We start from the raw sequence: 21,953 nt of genomic DNA on the forward strand, positions 1-21,953 counted from the left end.
CCCTAACTTTTCCAGCAGTAGCAGTAACAGCAGAAACCATTTCCACCTTCATCCATAGCAATCTGTCATCAATGCAGGACAAATAGAAAGACAGTCTCCGGGCAAAAAGTTGGGGAAGGAGAGAGATTAGAAGACTCAAAGAGCCTAACATTACTTCCCCTTTACTCCATGAAATAAATGTGTTCTGGAGCTTTCCAACAAAGACATTAAACGTAGAGGCTTTATTCATGTCAGCACCCCTTGAAGATTAGCAAGGGGGATAGTTAGAGGGTTTCTGTCAGCTGAAGCCAAGAAAATACTTCCTAAACCCCAGAGAGGGACGCGTGGAGCTTTTAATCACAAACGTGACATTTTCTGTCTTGGCACCCAAACTGGTTGGCGAAGAACCATCCCATCCCACGCCTTGACACTTCAGTGAAGATGGTCCAAGGCCTATTGTGGCACTGGGATAAAACAGCAGGGCAAACGGAATTGGTCAGAGAAGAGAAAAAATGGGCTTTGAAAATAGGTTAGGGAAGCCGGGCCCTGAGAACCAGTGCACCTTAAGGGATAGAACCTGGGCCTAGAATTCAGAAGGACCCGGGTTCTAATTCCCGCTCTGTTAATAATAATAATAATGATGATATTTGTTAAGCGCTTACTATGTGCCAAGCACTGTTCTAAGCGATGGGGTAGATACAGGGTTATCAGGTTGTCCCACAGGGGGCTCACAGTTTTAATCCCCATTTTACAGATGAGGTAGCTGAAGCACAGAGAAGTTAAGTGACTTGCCCAAGGCCACACAGCCGATATGTGGCGGAGCCGGGATTAGAACTCACAACCTCTGACTCCCAAGCCCGTGCTCTTTCCACTAAGCCATGCCGCTTCAGTGGAAGTAGCTGCTATTTGGCCTTGGACAAGTTACTTCATTTCTCTAGGCCTCAGATTCCCAACTTGTAAAATGGGAATTAATATTGGAATGTGAGCTCCATGTGGGACACAGCTGTAACCAGCCTGATTAACTTGTATCTACCCCAGTGTTTAGTACAGTGCTTGGCATATAGTAAGCATCTAACAAATACCATAACCCGCTCCCCACCTACTCCAACCCAGAAAAAAATAGCAGCATGAGAAGCAGTGTGGCTCAGTGGAGAGAGCCCGGGCTTTGGAGTCAGAGGTCATGGGTTCAAATCCCAGCTCCACCAACTGTCAGCTGTATGACTTTGGGCAAGTCACTTCACTTCTCTGTGCCTCAGTTACCTCATCTTTAAAATGGGGATGAAGACTGTGAGCCCCTCGTGGGACAACCTGATCACCTTGTAATCCCCAGTGCTTAGAACAGTGCTTTGCACATAGTAAGCACTTAATAAATGCCATTATTATTATTATTATTATTATTATTATTATCATTTAAAAAACCCACTGGGGAGGCACATTAGCCAGTAGTGTACCATTCATTCAATCACATTTATTGACCGCTTACTGTGTGCAGAGCACTGTACTAAGCACTTGTACCAATGTTTGGGGATCAAATTTGGGCTGAGCGAAAGAGCTGCTTGCAACTATGACAATGTAAAAAGGGAGAGGAAGGATCAGAATGCTTTTCAGCCACCAAGTGGCTGTTTTTCAGCCTGGATTTTCTTTTCTTTCTTTGTTCTAATTTTTTTTTTTAAGAAGCATTGTTAAAGACCGCTTTTAATGGTGGAAGGCTTTGAAATGAGCCCAATTTTGATCCAGATCCGCTCCCTTTTCCTCATTTTTGATTCCTTTCATCTAGAAAAAAAAAATAATGGGCTACACCAGAGAAGCAACGTGACCTTAAGGAATGAAGTTAAGTCCTTCTAGACTGTGAGCCCGCTGTTGGATAGGGACCGTCTCTATATGTTGCTAACTTGTACTTCCCAAGCGCTTAGTACAGTGCTCTGCACCCAGTAAGTGCTCAATGAATACGACTGAATGAATGACCTAATGGACAGAACACAGGCTTGGGGGTCAGAAGGTCCTGGGTTCTAACCTTGACTCTGCCATTGGTTTCACTGCTCTGTGCCTCAGTTAGCTCATCTGTAAAATGGGGATTAAGACTGTAAGTCCTATGTGGGACAGGTACTATGTTTAACCTGATTATCTTGTATCTACCCCAGTGTGAGCCCGTTGTTGGGTAGGGACCATCTCGATATGTTGCCAATTTGTACTTCTCAAGCATTTAGTACAGTGCTCTGCACACAGTGAGTGCTCAATAAATATGATTGAATGAATGAATGCTTAGAACAGTGCTTGACTCATAGCAATTGCTTAACAAAAATCATCATCACCATCAAAAGCATGGATTAAGTGAACCCATGCAACATAATCTCCCAATAAAAACACGCATGGTTCTGGGATTCCAAACTAATACTAATCCCTCTTTGGGGTTTCTGCAACTGGAGAAGGAAAACCAAGAATGGAGCCAGAATTAGAACCCAAGTCTTCTGACTCCATGGATCATGAGAAGCAGCGTGGTTTAGTGGAAAGAGCATGGGCTTGGGAGTCAGCGGTCGTGGGTTCTAATCCCGGCTCCACCACTTAGCTGTGTGACCTTGGACAAGTCACTACACTTCTATGTGCTTCAGTTAGCTCATCTGTAAAATGGGGATTAAGCCTATGAGCCCCATGTGGGACAATCTGCTTACCTTGTATCTACCCCAGTGCTTAGAACAGTGCTTGACACATAGTAAGTGCTTAAATACCATTATTATTATTATACCCTTTCCAATAGGCCATGCTGCTTTTCTGGCTTCAAAATCCCAGCTCCACCACTTGCTTGCTGGAGTTTGAGCTCTCTCTCACCTGCAAAAACCCTGGGAGATTAGAGATAACAACCCCTTGCTCTTCTTTTTTATGGTTTTTGTTAAACATTTACTTGGTGCCAGCCAATGTACTAAGCACTGGGTCAAGGGTCTTCTCTGGAAGCAAATACCAAAGCCACCATTTGGAGAGCACCTCTGCCAATCGGGGCCATTACTATCACAAGTTTGTGGCCTGGAGTGTAGACAGCAAGAGAAAGGGCTCTGCTGACAGAACTGCCCTCCATCTTTGGCCCTAGACCCAAGGGCTGCTTAACATCCTCTAGACTATAAGCTCTCCCAGCTCTGCCACTTGTCAGCTGTGTGACTTTGGGCAAGTCACTTAACAACTCTGTGCCTCAGTTACCACATCTGTAAAATGGGGATTAAGATTGTGAGCCCCACGTGGGACAACCTGATCGCCTTGTATCCCCCTAGCGCTTAGAACAGTGCTTTGCACATAGTAAGCACTTAACAAATACCGTTATTATTATTTATTCAAACATTTACTGAGCACTTGGTGTGTGCAGAGCACTCTACTAAGCAGTTGAGAAAATATGATCCAATACAGTAACATTCCCTGTCCACAAGTCTACTGTACTCTCCCAAGCACTTAGTACAGTACTCTGCACCTAACAATTGATTAATAGATACAATTGACTAAGACACTCATCTTTCCAAGGAACCTAGCAGAGCCCCTGAGAGGAGGGGAGGTAGTAAACATCAAAAGAATTGTCTTACGTGTAAGCGATCTGCCACTTACTTCCTTCGGAGTGAACATCCCCACACCCTAGAATCACATCTGCCTGCTCACCCCAAAGGCCTCCTTTGGATGATGGAGCAGATCCTGCCTCCCATTTCCTTTCCCATTTTCCCTCTCTCTCTCTTCCCTAACTGGGCCGACCCTGCCCAGAAGCTAGCATTGCCACCCACCCCCCAGCCACAGCCTGGAAAAAGTCAGCATGCAAGCTACGTGGTGCCAACTTCACAGGCAGAGTTGTTTCCTGGGGGGGTACTGATGGAGCCAAAGGCTTGGGTGTCCTTCCTGCACCTTCCCTGGCATTCTCAGGTAGTAGGACGGTTGGGAAAGAGTGCAGGAAGGGAGTGGATAACGACCCACTCTTCCCAGCTGTGGTGGAGTAACTCAGCGGCAAGGAATTGGGACAATTACGAGCCCGTTTGCCCTTAAAGGGCCAAGACCCAAATCAAATGTCTCCAGGAACCAAACTGCCCCTGACCTACAGCTCCTGGGGGTCAGCTATGGCCTGGGTGATGGTTCCGCCTAGATGCAAGACTTCTGGCACAGGGCAGTGTGGCCTAATGGATAGAGCATGGGTTTTGGAGTCATAAGGACTTGGGTTCTAATCACGGCTCTACCGCATGCCTGATGTGTGACCATTGGCAAGTCACTTCATTCTCTGAGTCTTAGTTACCTCAGCTGTAAAAAGGAGATTAAGACTGTGAGCCCCATGTGGGACAGGGACTGTGCCCAACCTGATTAGCTTGTGTCTACCCCAGTGCTTAGAACAGTGTCTGGCACACAGTAAACACTTAACAAATAACATCAAAAAAAAAAGCACAGGCCTGGAAATCAGAGGATCTGGACTCTAAGCCCAGCTTTGCCACATATCTGCTGTGAGACCTTTTTCACTTCTCTGTCCCTCAGTTTCCTCATTTGTTAAATGGGGATTAAATCCTACTTTCCTCCTACCTAATCTGTGAGCCCCACGTGGGACAAGGCTATGTCCATCCTAATACCCTTATATCTACCCTAGTTCTTAGAACAGTGCTTGTCCCACAGAAAGGGCTTAACAAATACCATCAAAAAAGACAAAGTTCACATTGAGAGGAAACCTAGACTTCATTTTAATGTAACAACTATGAAGAGTGGGGAAGAGATGGTGGCCAGTGGAATCAGAGGAGCTTTTTGGGTATAAAAAAATCATTATTTCATGCATGGGATTTAGGAAAAAATTCTAGTAGGGGGCTGGAAGCCTCTCTGCAGTTCCCACTGTCTGGGGTGAATATAATCCAGGGAGGGAGAAGAAGTGAGAAAAGGAGAGAGAGAGGAAAAAAGAGAGAAAGAAAAGAAAGAAAGAGAGAAAGAATAGAAATTAAAAGAAAGAAAGTTGAATGTGAGAGGAGGGAAGAGGAACACCAGCTCTGATTTAGAATGGCTTCATTCCTGGTTAATCAGCTCCAGGGCACTATCGAAATTAGAATTTGCCTTTCAAGAATTTCAAGGGGGGCGGGGGTGTGTGTGTGTGTGTGTGTGTGTGTGTGTGTGTGTGTGTGTGTGTGTGTGTGTGTGTGTGTGTGTGTGTGTGTGTGTGTGTGTGTGTGTGTGTGTGTGTGTGTGTGTGTGTGTGTGCGCGCATTTGAGTTCTTGATTAGACAATAGCCAGGGAGGTGCTCATTCATTCGATCATATTTATTGAGCGCTTACTGTGTGCAGAGCACTGTACTAAACGCTTAGCACCATACTAAGGTGTTGTGGCCTGAATACCCAGTGATAAAAAGCCAGCAAGCTATCAATTCCAGGTAGCAGTGATTTTTTTTTAGCAAACAAGCCTGATGTGTGATTCCCCCTTTTAGACTGTGAGCCCACTGTTGGGTAGGGACTGTCTCTATATGTTGCCAATTTGTACTTCCCAAGCACTTAGTACAGTGCTCTGCACACAGTAAGCGCTCAATAAATACGATTGATGATGCTGATGATGATGTGTGAGAGACGCCTCCTCAGGAATCAAGGGTTGACCAAAGCTGGATTAGTCTTTATTTATGAGAAAAGAAAATCCTGCCCTCGGCAACTTCTTCAACCCTTTGGGAAAGTTAACAATGATGTGACTATTATTTCCCTCAGCTTACTTTTTCTTCTCTGCTCTAAATCTCGTAAAATTAAAAACTGGAGGGGAAAGAAATCTTAAATGTATCAATATTTCTTCAAAGGATGAGAAGCAGCGTGGGCTAGTGCAAAGGTCATCATCGTCATCATCAATCGTATTTATTGAGCACTTACTATGTGCAGAGCACTGTACTAAGTGCTTGGGAAGTACAAATTGGTAACATATAGAGACAGTCCCTACCCAACAGTGAGCTCACAGTCTAAAAGGTCCTAGGCCTGGGGGTTAGAGGACTAGGGTTCTTATCCCTATTCCTCCCCTTGTCTGCTGTGTGACCTTGGGCAAGTCACTCTACTTCTCTGTTCCTCAGTTACCTCATCTGTAAAGTGGGGATGAAGACTGTGAGCCTCAGATGGGCATCCAGCCTGATTAGATTGTATCTACTCCAGTGCTTAGCACAGTGTCGGGCATTTAATAAGTGCTTAACGAATACCGGAAAAACAAACAAAAAACTGATTGTCTCCTGACAGGAAGGATTGGTAGTCTTGGACCTGAGACATCAGGATTGAAAACAAGAGCTGAGGAATTGATTCTAGTGCTAGTGGCTGGCACTGGCATACACAGGGCAGTGAGCAATTATGTGGGCAGGGGGGATAGCACATTGCAAAGGGCACTGGCGGCCTTTGCCCACGTTTGCCAGAGCAGTGCTCTCCCCACCGGACCAACCTCAGGGTGGAAATAAAGTCGTGGTGTCTTGTATGTTCAGTTGAGCTGTCCTAGAACATAGGAAGGCATAGGTTAAATAGGTTTGAAGATGCTTTTCTGAACGGGGGAAGAAATCAGTGATTAAATATTTTTCTGAAGAAGTTCTGAGCGTTGAGGGGTTCACCATTGCTTGTGCCCATTTAAGCCAAACCGGGTACACGACGGTTCCCTAGGTGGTGGAAAATGCATCTCAAAAAGAAAGCTGCACACCTTTTAACATTTTTAAAAACATCATATTCTGACTTCCGAGTTAAAATGAACATAAAGGCAATACATTGCTAAAAGATTTTGCAATACCCCCTCTCTGATCTACCCTGATTGATAAATTCAATTATCTGATGGAAAAGATAGGTATTAACCCAGAAAGGGAAATTTGGACTGTGACATTATTTTGAGAAGAAAAACTTTGAGAGCCCATTCATCACCTAATATTACTGCTCTGAGCAATGGAATCGAATGCTAAATCTTTTCAAGTGCTTTTAATTTATTCTTAATTCTCTCTCAACTTCTAGGGGAAGAAGACCATTTGAACGTACGATTCAGAATTATATCACTGAAAGATCAGAACTATATATTGCTTAAATTATGTATCAATTAAATTGTTGAGGTGTTGAAATTATTGAAAAGATGCTGTGAAGCTTTCTACTTTTTTTAAATCTCCCTTTGACTGTGAGCTCCATGTGGGACAGGGACTGTGTCCATACTGATGATCCTGTATCTTACCATTGCTTTGCATGATGCTTGGCACATAGTAAGCGCTTAACAAATGCTTCAATTATTATTTTATCCCTTTGTCTTGCCTAGGTGCTAGTCCATCTAGTTCGTAGAGCTAAACATTTTATAAATCATGGAAAAACTCAAATCCATCACTGCTATCAACAATTTTTCGCATCTCTTGGATTGTTTTCCTGCCTTCATTTTATGAACTTACCTTGCAAGCCTCTGCATCTCTCTTTTACCATCGCTTTGACCTGCATCTCAGTGCCAGAGAAACAGGCTTTAAGATGGTGAGGAGGTCGTAGCTAGCTCCCATCCTCTGGATTCCCCAGAGTTAAGTGTGCTTTCGCTTACTGGTTTGATCCTGGTGATTGCAAGATGAGAGCTGCAGACCAAATTTCTTCACGCTCCCCTCCTGAAGGATCTCGACAGTTTTCTGACTTTTCCTTTGAGAACTCGATTGATCCGACTTCTTAAAGGTTCAGGATATTGTGGATTGATAGTAGGATCCATTAGAGAAGAAGCGTGGCTTAGTGGAAAGAGCCCGGGATTGGGAGTCAGAAGTTGTGGGTTCTAATCCCGGCTCCACCACTTTCATTCATTCATTCAATCGTATATATTGAGCGCTTACTGTGTGCAGAGCACTGTACCAAGAGCTTGGGAAGTACAAGTTGGCTTGTCAGCTGTGTGGCTTTAGGCAAGTCACTTCACTTCTCTGGGCCTCAGTTACCTCATCTGTAAAATGGGGATGAAGACTGTGAGCCCCACGTGGGACAACTTGATCACCTTGTTTCTACCTCAGTGCTAAGAACAGTGCTTGGCACATAGTAAGCGCTTAACAAATACCAACATTATTATTACTTGTGTCTTTAGATTGCTAATCAATCAGTCATTGGAATTTATTGAGCACTTACTGTGTGCAGAGAGCACTGTATTAAGCTCTTGGGACTCAATGAAGTGCTTGGGAGAGTACAATACAATAGAGTTAGTTGACACGATCCTGGCCCACAAGGAGCTTATAGTCTAGATGGGAGCTGACGTGCTTCTTAATGGAAGACTGTGACAGGAAAGCATAATGTTGGAGCCAGTATTTTCAGGCATCAAAGTCCCACAGAGAGTTTGGGTCTTCGCTCAAAACAATTCCCAAGTCTGCTTCACAAGATGTTGGGTACCGCACAGCCCCGACTTTCACTTTGAACGTCCTTTGCGTCGAATGCTTAGAAATGGTAGCGAGTGAAGTATGGCATTCCAGCCTCCACAAAGGTGTGATTTAAATCAAGCTCAGATCTGGGCTCCTGTGTTGTGGACTTCTTGTCGTCAGGTAAAGCCTCTCTTATTTGAAGCCTGTGAACGATTCAGAATGATGGGCAAGTTCACCTTTCAACGGACGGAAGCATCGTCGCTGGGAGTCAAGGCACCTAGGTGTCGAATTGTGGCTCTGCCGGTTGCCGGCTGTGTGACGCCAGCTAAGACACTTTAAGTCTCTGTGCTTCAGTTACTTCTTCTGCAGAATGGAGACAAGATGGTAGCTCGCCTTGCTGTTCAGACCACGAACTATTTGGGGGACAGAGACTGTGTCTAAAATCTGATCATCTTGCATCTACCACTGCTGTTAGCTGAGCGTTTGGTATAGAGCATATGCTTAGTAAATGCCATCGGTATGAAGACAGAAAAATGCATTCTGGAAAGGTGGGATCAAGTTTGATACATGCATTGGAACTGTGGGTGGGTTTCTTAATAGGGAGAAGATGGCAGCTCCATGGTGTCACTGCCTGCAGCAAATAATCAATCGATCATTTTTATTGAGCACTTTCTCTGCGCAGAGCACTGTACTAAGTCTTTGGGAGAATACAATATTACAGAGTTGGTAGACAGATTCCCAGCCCACAGGGAGTAAGAAACAGCATGGCTTAGGAGAAGCAGCATGGCCTTGGGGATAGGGCATGAGCTGGGGAATCAGAAGGACCTGGGTTCCGATCCCTGCTCTGCCACTTGTCTGCTGTGTGACTTGGGAAAGTCACTCCACTTCTCTCTCCCTCAGTTACCTCATCTGTAAAAGGGGGATTAAGACTTTGGGTCCCATGTGGGACAGGGAGAAGCAGCGGGGCTCAGTGGAAAAGGGCATGGCCTTTGGAGTCAGAGGTCATGAGTTCAAATCCCAGCTCCGCGACTTGTCAGCTGTGTGACTTTGGGCAAGTCACTTAACTTCTCTGGGCCTCAGTTACCTCATCTGTAAAATGGGGATGAAGACTGTGAGCCCCCCATGGGACAACCTGATCACCTTGTAACCTCCCCAGCACTTAGAACAGTGCTTTGCACATAGTAAGCGCTTAATAAATGCCATTATTATTATTATTATTACCGCAGTGCTTAATTCAGCACCTGTCATGTAGTAAGTGCTTAACGAATACCACATTTATATATTCTAGTGGGGGAGACAGGCAGATGGAATATAAACGAATAAATACTGAAAAAGAGAAACGTTCCTAATGGTAGGAAATCCTGAGGTGGATAAATCGCAGCCACTTTGAAGAAATTACACTGTCCTGGTAAAGCGCAAGCTCCTCAAGGGAGAGAAGTACGTGTTTCCCTTCTATTGTACATTCCCAAGGGCTCAGAATAATGTCCAGCATCGAAAAAGTGCTTCATAAATGCCATTGGTGCATATCCTTATACTTCATTGCTTCCTTTCACTGTAATTGATTTTATTGTTTGTTCCCACCCCTAGATTTTAGGAATACTCCAACAAGGATCATGTCTACCAACTCTGTTGCATTCTCCCAAGTGCTTAACTCAGTCCTCTGTAAGCGTTCACTAAATACCACTGAGTAGGATTTCAGAAATGGAAACTATGGATTTTTGTACCCCTGGAGGAACCACCCCAAACGTAAGGTTTTGTTTGAAGTGCTTTCATCGAAGACGTTGTTACCCTGTTCCTCCAGATCAAACAATCAATCCGTCAGATTGATTGATTCTTACTTCCCTACTGACATCACCTCTAGGCCCAGAGTGTCTCTGATACTTTTAAATGGATTTTGGTCAGCAGCCACAGGTTCAGGGGTTGGAATCTTTCAAGATTTCCTATTATACTTATGTTTTTCCTATGGTCACCTTGGCTTTGCCCTGAATCACCAAGCACAGAGAAAAGGTGACTAGGCAATTTAGATTTATAGAGGGATTTTTTTTTATTTCTGAACAGTTTCACTTCACTTCTCTGAGCCTCAATTTCTTCATCCGTAAAATGGGGATTTAATATCTGTTCTCCCTCCCGCTTAGACGAGGAGCCCTACTCGACAGAAGTTCTGGCTTTGTGGGCAGGGGAAAAGCCAACAATTGGAAGATTTTGAAGACTGTGGTGACGGGTACAGCATGCTGCTTTAGACCATCCCATGAGGGGCATGGACTGTGTCCAACTAGATTATCTTGTATCTACTCTAGTGCTTAGCACAGTGTTGACACTTAGCAAGCATTTAGCCAACACCACTATCGTCATCATCAACACCACCCTCTGTGAATGGCCATAACTCAAGACAGGATGGAGTTGAAGATGGCTCTCGGGTGACCTGATGATTTCCATTCCTCCATGGTGACTTGAAGAGTTCTCTCTCAGAATGCTTCCTCAGCCTCTTCTTTAACAATCAAATGTGTCTTCAACTTGATCTGTTTGCTGCTGGTTCGCCGGCTTCAGTTCACTGTCAGAATTGATTTCCCCAAGGCAGAGCTAAGGGAGCCAATCAGTAGGGAGATGCTCTCTTCTTCCTCACACTGCAGGAGGGCAAGAGCTTGGTGTGTGTGTTTGTGAGTGTGTGTGTGTGTGTGTGTGTGAGCATGCAGTGCAACACTGACCCACAGGGTCACTGCCTTGGATGACATATTTTCGTGCATGCTGCCCCCCATCCCTGTCTGTACCCACACCCCCAAGGGACAACCCGCCATCTAAAATTCTCTCTAACCATTCTCCATGGTCCCCGCCTTTTCTCTCACAAAAACAGATAAGGGTGAGAATCCACAATGCTGAGACTGCTGCGTTACGATTGAAAGAAAGATGGGTTGTCCGTGGCCTAAGGGTGGCCCATTTGAAAATCTGCCTCTGTGCGTGGGGAGTGGGGAAGTGTTGGAGAGTCAAAGAACGTCTTAAAGTCTTTTGGGGGAACACATTTTCTGTTCGAAAAAGAAATCCACCGGTGAAGGAAATCAACATGAAGAAAGAAGTAAATTGAAGAAGGAGAGCTAAAGGAAGGAGGTGGGGATAAACAGAAAGAAGAAAGGGAGAGAGTAGTAGACAAGCACACAGAAAAAGGAGACAGAGACAGGCAGTGACAGAGACTCAGGGAATGACTGAGGGAGAAAGATAAAGGCAAAGACACAGAGAAAGATGCAGAGACTAGCAGATACATAGAGAGAGAAAGACAGAGAGAAATGGAAGGGAGTGAGTGATGGAGTGGGAAAAAACTGAGAAGGGAAAAAAACAAGGGAGCCAGTAGAGAATTCTCCTGCAGTGTGTAAAACCACCAATGGATCGTGGAGTAAAGTGTCTATTCAGGGACACTACTAGAAATTGAAACTCTAAAGATGAAGGAGGGTAAGAACAGCTGGAAAGACCGAAGAGATCCTGGGTTATGAAGACAAGATACTTTCGTGGCTCTGTTCCACAGACATGGCTGTTGTGGTAAAGTCAATATCCGCTCATGTTCAGAGACTACTGAACTTGCTAAACGTGGGAAAATTCAAAAAGTTCATTCTGGCCATTCCTCCAGGAGGGATATGAAGTTACTCAAACGTCATGGCACGACTGGAAAAGGGATACTCACCCGCAGACAATAACAGTCCCTCGATCCTTGGGGAATCAAGAAATTTCCCATCGCAAATTGCCTTCTTGAAGAGAGGGCCCTCAGAGAGAAGACGCTTTAGGAGAATCTCCATTGTCATGGCAACTGGGCCAATCAGGTGGGATTAAAGCCCTGTGGTTGGGCTGGGCAGAAAAGCCATTTTCTCTGCTGCAAAACATGCTGCTCGCCAGCCACTGGATGGTGGTGGAAATCCTGAGTGTCTACTCCGAGGAGCCTCCTTGGTTGTGTGGCTGAGGCCAGAGGTGAGCAGGCTGGGTTCTTCTCAAACTGAGGGAGCCGCATGTCTATTGGAGGGACCTGGGAATCAGAGGACCTGGGTTCTAATCCTGCCTCCACCACTTGCCTGCTGTGAGAGACCTGGGGCAAGTCCCCTGACATCTCTGTGCCTCACTTCTCTCATCTGCCAAATGGAGTTTGAATCCCTATTCTCCCTCCTACTTAGACTGTGAGCTTTATGTAGGACCTGATGATCTTGTATCTACCCCAGCACTTACTACAGTGCTTGGCACCTAGTAAGAGCTTATCATTATTATGATTACACCTAACGTTTAATTGTGGAAATCAGACTGATTTATCTTGTGAAGACAATTTAGGGGGTGTGAGGGGAAATTAGCTGTTTGGCTTTTACATCAGAAGTGCTCATATCCCATACAGGTTAAAACTGTCTGTTTGAGAGTGGACTGTTTATTTCACTTTGGGCCCTATTCATCTATGCATTGCTGCCTATTCAATGCCTCTCCTTTCTGAGATTATAACCAATGATGCCTGCGCGTTGTTGAGTGAAAGACGAGCGGCTGTCAACACTGCTAGAGAAGCAGTGTGGCTCAGTGGAAAGAGCATGGGCTTTGGAGTCAGAAGTCATGGGTTCAAATCCCAGCTCCTCCACATGTCTGCTGTGTGACCTCGGGCAAGTCACTTAACTTCTCGGAGCCTCAGTTCCCTCAACTGTAAAGTGGGGATTGTGACTTTAAGCCCCACGTGGGACAACCTGATCACCTTGTATCCCCCCCACAGCGCTTAGAACAGTGCTTTGCACATAGTAAGTGCTTAACAAATGCCATTATTATTATTATTATTATTACGGGCTGTGATAAGAGACCTTACAACATCCCTTAAACTCGTCAACAAAACCTGGGAGGAGGGGCGAGAAAACTAAAAAAAAAAAAAGAAAAAACTATTTAACAGATCTTGTAGCTCCCCAGAGTCAAAATAACATCACAGTCCTGATTCCATTTCAGGATAAATCACCTCACATCAGATACATTCCACGCTATGCCACTGCAGGCTGCTTCGCTGACATAGCGGTCAAGTAGTGACTTCGCGAATTTAAAGTTTCTCCCAGATATATGGTTGGGGGTAAAAATTCACCATGCAGATGGCGCTTGCAGGTTTGGAAAACTCTTCAGATAAATTTTAAACCTTCAGAATTCCGATTTAGCCTCTTGAACCAAACAGGTCACTTTCAGAAGGATAAATATGGAAGACGGCCCAAGCTAAGGAAATTTAAGGTGTTTGAGGGAGCTGTCCTTAGAAGGCAGAGGGGAAGAAGCAGGTGGTTACATCCAAATTTCTCCCACAGATTCTGATTGAGGGTCTCCAGTGCTGAGTTCCAATCCAGTTGCCCCAGAACCTGTTCAGAAACAGGCCCGGTTTTCTGCCATCTCCAGTTTCCGAAATTTGGTCACTTTTCCTCCTCCCTTAAATTTGGGATCACCCTTGGAGAGTGGTACTGTGACGCCCCGGTTCATAATGAATTTTTACTCCCATTTGATGGCCCTTTAAACCTGAAAACTGAGCTAAAAGGTGTTTGCATCCCCTACGCATCACTTGCTCTCTTTATTTTTTAGTTTTTTTGCTCTGGAAAAAAAACAAAAACAAATCTAGCTTACATCACTTGAAAATGGAGGAATAACAGTTTAGAAATTTTGAATAGGCACTTACTGGAATTACAGTTAATCCTGATACAGTCTAGATGGGGAAGAATAGATGAAAAATGAAAATTTATCCTTCAAGGTAACAGCTGCAGACAACCAATAAAATCACAGTCCACCCTTCCGGGGACAGACACATGCAAATGTGGCCAGATCTGTTGTTCTTTACATACTGCCGGGACCCCCGGAATTATTGCCAAAAGACTGCACCATTAAGAAAGGACAATCGGAGGTCGGGAACCAGTGGCCAATTTCAAACCGAGCTACATGGCGACAAATCTAAGCGCGGAGACCGTTCTGTCGTGGTCCTCGATGGTGGCCGTAACCTGGCTGCCGCGTGTCCCCCCCATCTGTGACAGAACAGGTCACAGGGTCTCAGTGGGGTTGAAAGGTTGCTCTGTCACAATGGGGATGGGCAGGCCCGGCTAGGGTCAAACATTCTGGACCTCTGCTTCCTGCCATCCCGCCGAGGCTGAGGGGATCTCTAGGGATGCGGTTCTTTTTCTCAAGGCCTTGGGGATTTTTCCCTCCTCTGATGGGGGGCTGGGGAGAGTCTGGGGACCAGATTTTCCACGTCTTCCTGGTGGGCGGGGGTGAGAAGCCAAAGAAAACTGGGGGGCATGAGGGGAGCTCTCTTTCCTCTCACTACGAGAGCAGGTTCCCCTCCTGAGAGCCAGCCAGGTTATTAAGGGGCTCTCGCCGCTCTTGATTTTCCTTCCTTTTATTTCTTTTCTTCTATTTTTTTGGTGTGGGATCACTACGGAAATCGATCATCTAGCTCAGGATGACCCCAAATATTCCTGGGATGAGAGACTGCGCTACTAAAGGAGTTGGGAGGCGGGGGGCGAGTTTGGGTCAGCTAGTGGTTGATCTCCCTTCATGCAGCCTTTGGGAAGCGATGCCGAAAAAGGAAGCTAGATTCTGTTTCCATATAGCTGAGTTTGTCATGTGTCGTCAACCGCATCAGAAAAGTGGTTGCAAACAGCCAGGGAGCACGCTCGGCACAGACCCCTTCCACAGAAAGGCATGGCTGAGCCTGGCTCGCCAGTCGGCTGGGCCCGAGGATAGCCACGGCCGGTATTCAGGGACCTCGGTCGGTCACTGGAGAGAGCTCTGAGACAGCAGTCCAGGAGGGGATGCCCTGTTTCCTGTCCCTGTGAAGCCCCCCTTTGAGGGGAGGGGGGAGGTCCTGTATCCTGGGGTGAGGGGAAGGATCTGAGAATTGGGAAAGTTGATGGTGCCTCAGGGACCACCCGGCCTTTTGGGGGTTAAAGGTAACATCTGTTACTCTTCGAAGTCTGTTTTCTGTGGGCTCCCTCCCTCGCGGTGTCGGGATGGACCTGCCCATTTGGTGTTCTGGAGGAGGGGGTCTTGAGCCGACACCCCGGGCGCTCGGTTTTAATGCAAGCGCCGCTTTCTGTTTCTGTGGAAGAGCCTGTGCCTTTGGTGTTCGCTTGACTGTTCGCTCAGGGTCGCAGACTTTGGGCATTGAAGGGTTGTGGGTTATCTTTGGAGGGCAAAAACACCACCGCACGGTAAGTCGAACAGAGATGATGGGGGACCACCATGGTGAGCGAATCCTCCGAAAGAGAAGCCCCGTCGGTGGAGGGCACCCACCCCCAGATATTTCCCGGTGGAGAAATCGAGGTGAGGACGGTAAGGACATCCGGGCCCTTGGCTCGCTAACCGGCGGGTCGACCTGCCGATCGGCCCACGTCCCAGAGGTCAGAGGTGATTCTCCCGCTGACCACCATCGCCGATTCCCAGGGCCGAGGTGGATTTTTGCTTTAGTGCTCTGCACATAGTAAGCGCTTAACAAATGCCATCATCATTATTTGTGAAGGACCTCTTTTGGTTCTATGCTAACTGCCCCCTTGATCCCAGCTTCGGGCTTCTCTTTCTGGGGCCCCTCGGTGGTATGGATTACGATACAGTAGGTTGGGTTAGTAGAAAACGAAAAGAATCCAGAAATTCAAAAACCAAACAAAAGGAGACTAAACGTCAATGGATTCTGAATGAGTGGAATGGGATTCCAAAAAGAAGACGTGAAAGTTTTCATGGCAACAGGCTTTTCGGTAAATGTCGGCAAGCAAAAATCAAACGAGCCCAAAGTGAGAGTGTTAGTCCAGTGAGAGGGGGGAGGGGAGACGTTACCTAGGTTGACAGTTAGCTTGACGCGCCCGGCGTCCAGCTCCAGGCGGAGGGTGTCGGCGGACTCTCGGGAGGTGGTGGCCATCAGGATGCCATAGGCCCGCTGAGACCGGAAGCGTAGGGACACGTCCTCCGCCTCCGTGTGCATCACCACCGGGAGCTGAATCTTCATGAACATGCTCCCGTCGTAGCTCAGGACGGTCGCCTCTGCCGAAGGAGGGAAAACATTCATTTTTTCGTTCCTTCACTCATTCAATCACATTTATTGAGCCCTAATTGTATGCAGAGCACCGTACTAAGTGCTTGGGGGAATGCAATATGACAAGAACCGTACACATTCCCTGCCCACAAAGAGCCATGGAAATTAAGGCTCGCTGCTCCTGGAGGAGAAGGGGAGGCTGCTCCTTAAATCCCTCATGATGGAGCCCCACGTGGGACAGAGGCTGTGCTCACCCCGATTTCTCTCTATCACCCCTCCAGCGCTCAGTACAGTGCCTGGACAGAGTAAGCACTTAATAAGTACCTCTACCATTAGATATCTCTACTGCGGGTCAGGGGGCTTAGAAATGAGGCTTTGGATCCAGAAAAGCTGGGCAACTGTGCATGACTGGAATTTCCTATGAAAGGGTGAACGATCATTCCCTGCTACGATAGTTGCGAGAACGGTAATGTTGACTACTGGTATGGAGCTGGATTGGGGAGAAAGAGAAGAGGGATGGGGATGGACGAAGAGAACCCACCATCTGCACGGAGATATTGGATGGATGATGTCTCAGAGAAAGTGGTGCCTGACAAGCTCCCTCCATTCATTCATTCAATCATATTTATTGAGCGCTTACTGTGTGCAGAGCACTGTACTGAGCGCTTGAGAAGTACAAGTCGGCAATGTATAGAGACAGTTCCTACCCAACAATGGGCTCACAGTCTAGAAGGGGGAGACAGACGACAAAACAAAACGTGTGGACAGGTGTCAAGTCGTCAGAACAAACAGAATTAAAGCTAAATGCACATCATTAACAAAATTAATAGAATAGTAAATATGTACAAGTAAAATAAATAGAGTAATAAATCTGTACAAACATATATACAGGTGCTGTGGGGAGGGGAAGGAGGTAGGGCGGGGGGTTAGGGAGGAGGAGAGGAAAAAGGGGGCTCAGTCTGGGAAGTCTCCAAACAATCAGTGGTATATATTGAGCGCTTATTATGTGGCAAGTACTGTACTGAATGTCTGGGAGAGTACAATATACTAGATTTGGAGGATCTGATCTCTGTCCCGTAGGCATTTACAATCTAACAGGGGAGACTGACGTTAAAATAAATTATTGGTATTACAAGAAAAGCAGCATGACCTGGTGGCTACAGCCCGGGCCTGGGAATCAGAAGGACCTGGGTTCTAATACCGCATCTTCCACTTGTCTGCTGTGGGATTATGGGCAAGTCACTTCACTTTTCTGGGCCTTGGTTACCTCATCTGTAAAATGGGGATTGAGACTGTGAGCCCCTCATGGGACAGGGACTTTGTCCAACCTGACTGGCTCGTATCTACCTCAGCACTTAGAACAGTGCTTTAAGTGCTGAATACCAAATATCATAAAAAAATTAATATGTTTACCTAAGTGTTGAAGTGGGGCATGGGGTGAGTATTTCAATACTTAGGGTGATGCAGAAGGGTGGGAAAATAGGATTGGGGGATAACAGCATTTATTACTTGCATTTCCGAATGATTTTACGTCAAACCTTCCCCCGGAAAACTGTTAGATTTTTGAGGGTAGAGACTGTGTCTTCTCTTTGCACATAGTAAACGCTCAATAAATACCATTGATTGATTGGCTGATTTGTACTCTATTACTTCCTCCTATTCATTCAATCGTATTTATTGGGAGCTTACTATGTGCAGAGCACTGTACTAGGCACTTGGGAGAGTACGCTTTATCGACAAACACATTCCCTGCCCACAACAAGCTCATAGTCCTGAGGGGGAGAAAGACGGCTCTGGACACAGTGAGCCCTCAATAAGTATGATTGAATGAATGAACATAAATAAATAAATAAATAAATAAATACGCATACAAAAATAAATAACAGATACACATTATTATATATTTATATATATCTGCTATTTATTTATTTATTTATTCATGTGTATTTATTTAGCTATATTCATTCTTTATAGATAAATATATGAATATAATATATCAATATAATGTATTAATATAATATAAATATATTAACATGTATAAATATATAAATACAAATATATACATAAAGTATGTATGTGCATACATACATACATATATAAATATATATATATATATATAGAATATATATACATATTTTAGCTGAAAAAACCTTGTCTTGACACCAAACCCACACAGGCCTGCTCCAAAAGAAAAACACGGGTGTTTGACTTAGTCCATGTTTTTGGTGAACCACAAAGCCCCTCTAGATGGGTGAAGTTGACCTTTCACATTCTCCGGATAATAGCTGTGATGAGCTCAAACAAGGGGTGAAAACCTTAAGGCCTGTGGTGTTGTGTGTGTGTGTGTGTGGGGGGGGTAAGTTGCAAACAATTCTTCACGAGTACACAACTCAAAGACAAAGCCACAAGTTGAGGGGCTAAGTGGTTCATCATAATTAGAGTCAGTGTTCAATTGAGGAGAAGAGGAGAGAGGTGCACAGAGTGAAGTGTGTGACACGTGGACAAGAATTAAATCAAATTCTGACACGTGAAGGTGATGTTGTTGGAGCGGTCTGCTGCAAACGTGACTGCACACAAATGTGGCGGTGTGGCCGTGTCACCTCAGCTTACTCCACCACGCCTGCACACACAATCAATCAGGGGTATCTGTTGAGCGCTTACTTGCACACAGCACTGTGCTAAACTCTGAGGAGAGGACAATACAAAGTCAGTAGATTCATTCCCTGCCCACGACAAGAAACAGACCGGCCTAGTTGATAGAGCCTGGGCATGGGAGTCCAAAGGACCTGGGTTCGAATCCCAGGTCTGCTGCTTGTCTGTTGTGTGATAATAATAATAATAATAATAATAATGACAATGGCATTTTTTAAGCGCTTACTATGTGCAAAGCACTGTTCTAAGCGCTGGGGAAGATACAAGGTGATCAGGTCATCCCATGTGGGGCTCACAGTCTTAATCCCCATTTTACAGATGAGGTAACTGAGGTACAGAGAAGTTAAGTGACTTGCCCAAAGTCACACAGCTGACAATTAGCAGAGCTGGGATTTGAACCCATGACCTCTGACTCCTAAGCCTGGGCTCTTTCCACTGAGCCATGCTGCTTCTCATGCTGCCTGTGATCCTGGGCAAGTCATTTCGCTTCCTCTATGCCTCAGTTATGTCATCTGTAAAATGGGGATTAAGACTGTGAGCTCCATGTGGGACAAGGACTGTATCCAGTTTGATTCATTCATTCAATCACATTTATTGAGTGCTTACTGTGTGCAGAGCACTGTACTAAGTGCTTATGAGCTTGTATCTACCCCAGCACTTACTGTAGTGCCTGGCGCATAATAAGGGCTTAACAAATAGCCTAAAAAATGAGTTTAAAGTCTAGAAAAAGGATAGGACTTTGTCAGTAGTGTCATCTTCAACTTCAGGTTGGAAACTGATCCTGCCGATGGTGAGATGGAATTGATGAGTGCGTTTTGCATGCTGTGATTGTGAAAATACAACTGGGCACCTTCCCAGGCCCTCAGTATTTGGGCGAGCTTGGCACAGATGCCCAATGTCAATCAATCGGTTGCATTTACTGAGCACTTTCTGTGTTCAGAGCACTGCACTAAGCTCTTGAGGGGGTACAATATGACAGAGCTGGAAGACATATTCCCAATCCGTAAGGAGCTCGGCGTCTAGAGGGGGAGACAGACTTTAATAAAAATAAATCAGTTATCGATACGTACATAAACGCTGTGGGGCTGAGGGTGGGGTGAATAAAGGGTTTAAAGCCAAGTGCAGTGGTGATGCAGAAGGGAAGGAGAGTAGGGGAATTGGGAGCTTTGGACAAGGCCTCTTGGAGGAGATAGGCTTTTGATAAGGCTTTGAAGGTAGAGTGGTGGGCATTGTTGGCTATGAAGGAGGAGGGATTTCCAGGCCAGAGGGAGAACGTGGCCAGAATAGTCCCAGCAGCATTGGGTCCTCAACCGTTTGTAAAGTGCCGTGTGTGCGCGCTACAATACAGTGAGAAGTTGTGTGGCCTAATGGAAAAGCGCAACAGCCCGGGAGCCAAAGGACCTGGCTTCTACTCTCCGTTCCGTCAATTACTTGCTGTTGAACTTGCGTAAGTCATTTGCTTCTCCGTGCTTCAGTTTCCTCAGCTGTAAAAGGGGGATTAAACCGTACTGCCTCGGGCTTAGACTGTGAGCCCTGTGAGGGTCAGGGACCGTGTCCAACCTGATTATCTCATATCTATCACTAAATCCTGTTGGTTCCAACTTCACAGCATCATTAAAATCTGCCCTTTCCTCTCCTCTACAGGGCTACCACTTTCGTCCAGACACTTACCCTGTCCCGCCTTGATTACCGTATTAGCTTCCTTGCTCACCATCCCGCCTCCTGTTTCTCTCCGCTCCAGTCCATACTTCACTCTGCTGCCTGGGTCTTTTTTCTACAAAAACATTCAGTCCACGTTTCTCCACTCCTCAACAACCTCCAGTGACTGCCCATCAACCTCCACGTCAAACAGAAGCTCGTTACCATCTACTTGAAAGCGCTCAATTACTTTGCCCCCTCTTACCTCACCTCTTTACTCTCCTACTCCCACCCAGCCTGTAAAATTTGCCCAATGCCATCCGACTCACTGTACCACCATCTCATCTATGTCTTCGCCAGCCTCTTGCCCACATCCTGCCACTGGACTAGAACAAACTCCCTTTTCATATCTGACAGACAATGACTCTCTCCACCTTCAAACCCCTAGTGAGAGCCCACCTCCTCCAAGAGGGCTTCCTTTCTGCATCACCCTGACTCGCTCCCTTCATTCACCTCCCCTGCCCCCAGACCCATGGCACTTACATCTACATCCGTAATTTATTTATTTCTATTAATGTCTGTCTCTCCCTCTAGACTGTAAACTCACTGTGGGCAGGGAATGGGTCTGTTTTATTGTTGTGTTGTGCTCTCCCGAGCGCTTAGTTCAGTGCCCTGCACACAGTAAGTGCTCAATAAAAATGACTGACTGAATGATTGATTGATATACCCCAGCGCTTGACCGAGATTAAGCACTGAACAAGCATAATAAATTAGGAAGGATTGGGGATAGGTCTTAATTTTATTTATAAAATGAAGAGCACTTATATATAAAAGCATACACATATGCCGAAGAGAAGTGATTCATTATAAAGACCGTTTCCAATTAAGGATTGTTGCTAAGGAAATAATCTGACTTCTGGGTTGCTTTTGCTCATCATTACGTTTGATAAATTTGTTCTTTTTTTTTTTTTGCCTTATTCCTTGTTGCTCTCTAAATCGTCCACCTGGGCCACGTTCTGCTGTAAGCCCGTCCCATATTGAGAGCCGCAGTGAAAATCCGAGAAGGAGCCAAGCTATATTGCTGTGACATCTGTGTCCCTCCATCTGCTGAAATGTTCATAAACAACCAGGGCTCAGCCTCGGCTGAGAGTGATGTTTTCATTTGGAATGTAATCGAGAATAGGCTCAAAAATGGCAAAATCGCCCGAAACACTTCGGTCTCACTTCGCAAGACAAATCTTTGGTTTAAGGAGGTTGGATAAACCACGTGGTGGGCATCTGGTTGCCATGGGACGATTGAGTCAGTTCAATGCTTATTTGTTTCCGGTTTTCTTTTTTTTAAACACATATTGGAGGCCCATAAGGTGAAAATGACATTTTCCCTGTAAATAATTAGTAAACGCCTG

The 21,953-nt window shown here is 45.6% G+C and overlaps 1 protein-coding gene across 21 annotated transcripts in view; it reads right to left on the reverse strand.

Annotated features, from left to right (window-relative positions):
- NRXN1 (neurexin 1) overlaps positions 1–21,953 on the reverse strand; it is a 683,270-nt gene that overhangs the window by 331,232 nt on the left and 330,085 nt on the right. For 13 of the 21 annotated variants that reach the window (XM_038751823.1, XM_038751812.1, XM_038751833.1 and 10 more), the window contains 2 exons: positions 16,062–16,265; positions 13,918–13,944 (listed from right to left, as the gene is read on the reverse strand). In XM_038751823.1, coding sequence (XP_038607751.1) covers positions 13,918–13,944; positions 16,062–16,265 — 231 coding nt within the window. The remainder of the gene's footprint in view (positions 1–13,917; positions 13,945–16,061; positions 16,266–21,953) is intronic. The other 8 variants (XM_038751829.1, XM_038751832.1, XM_038751826.1 and 5 more) reach the window with 1 other exon arrangement.

This window comes from Tachyglossus aculeatus, chromosome 9, assembly GCF_015852505.1.
Source record: "Tachyglossus aculeatus isolate mTacAcu1 chromosome 9, mTacAcu1.pri, whole genome shotgun sequence".
NCBI lineage: Eukaryota > Metazoa > Chordata > Mammalia > Monotremata > Tachyglossidae > Tachyglossus > Tachyglossus aculeatus.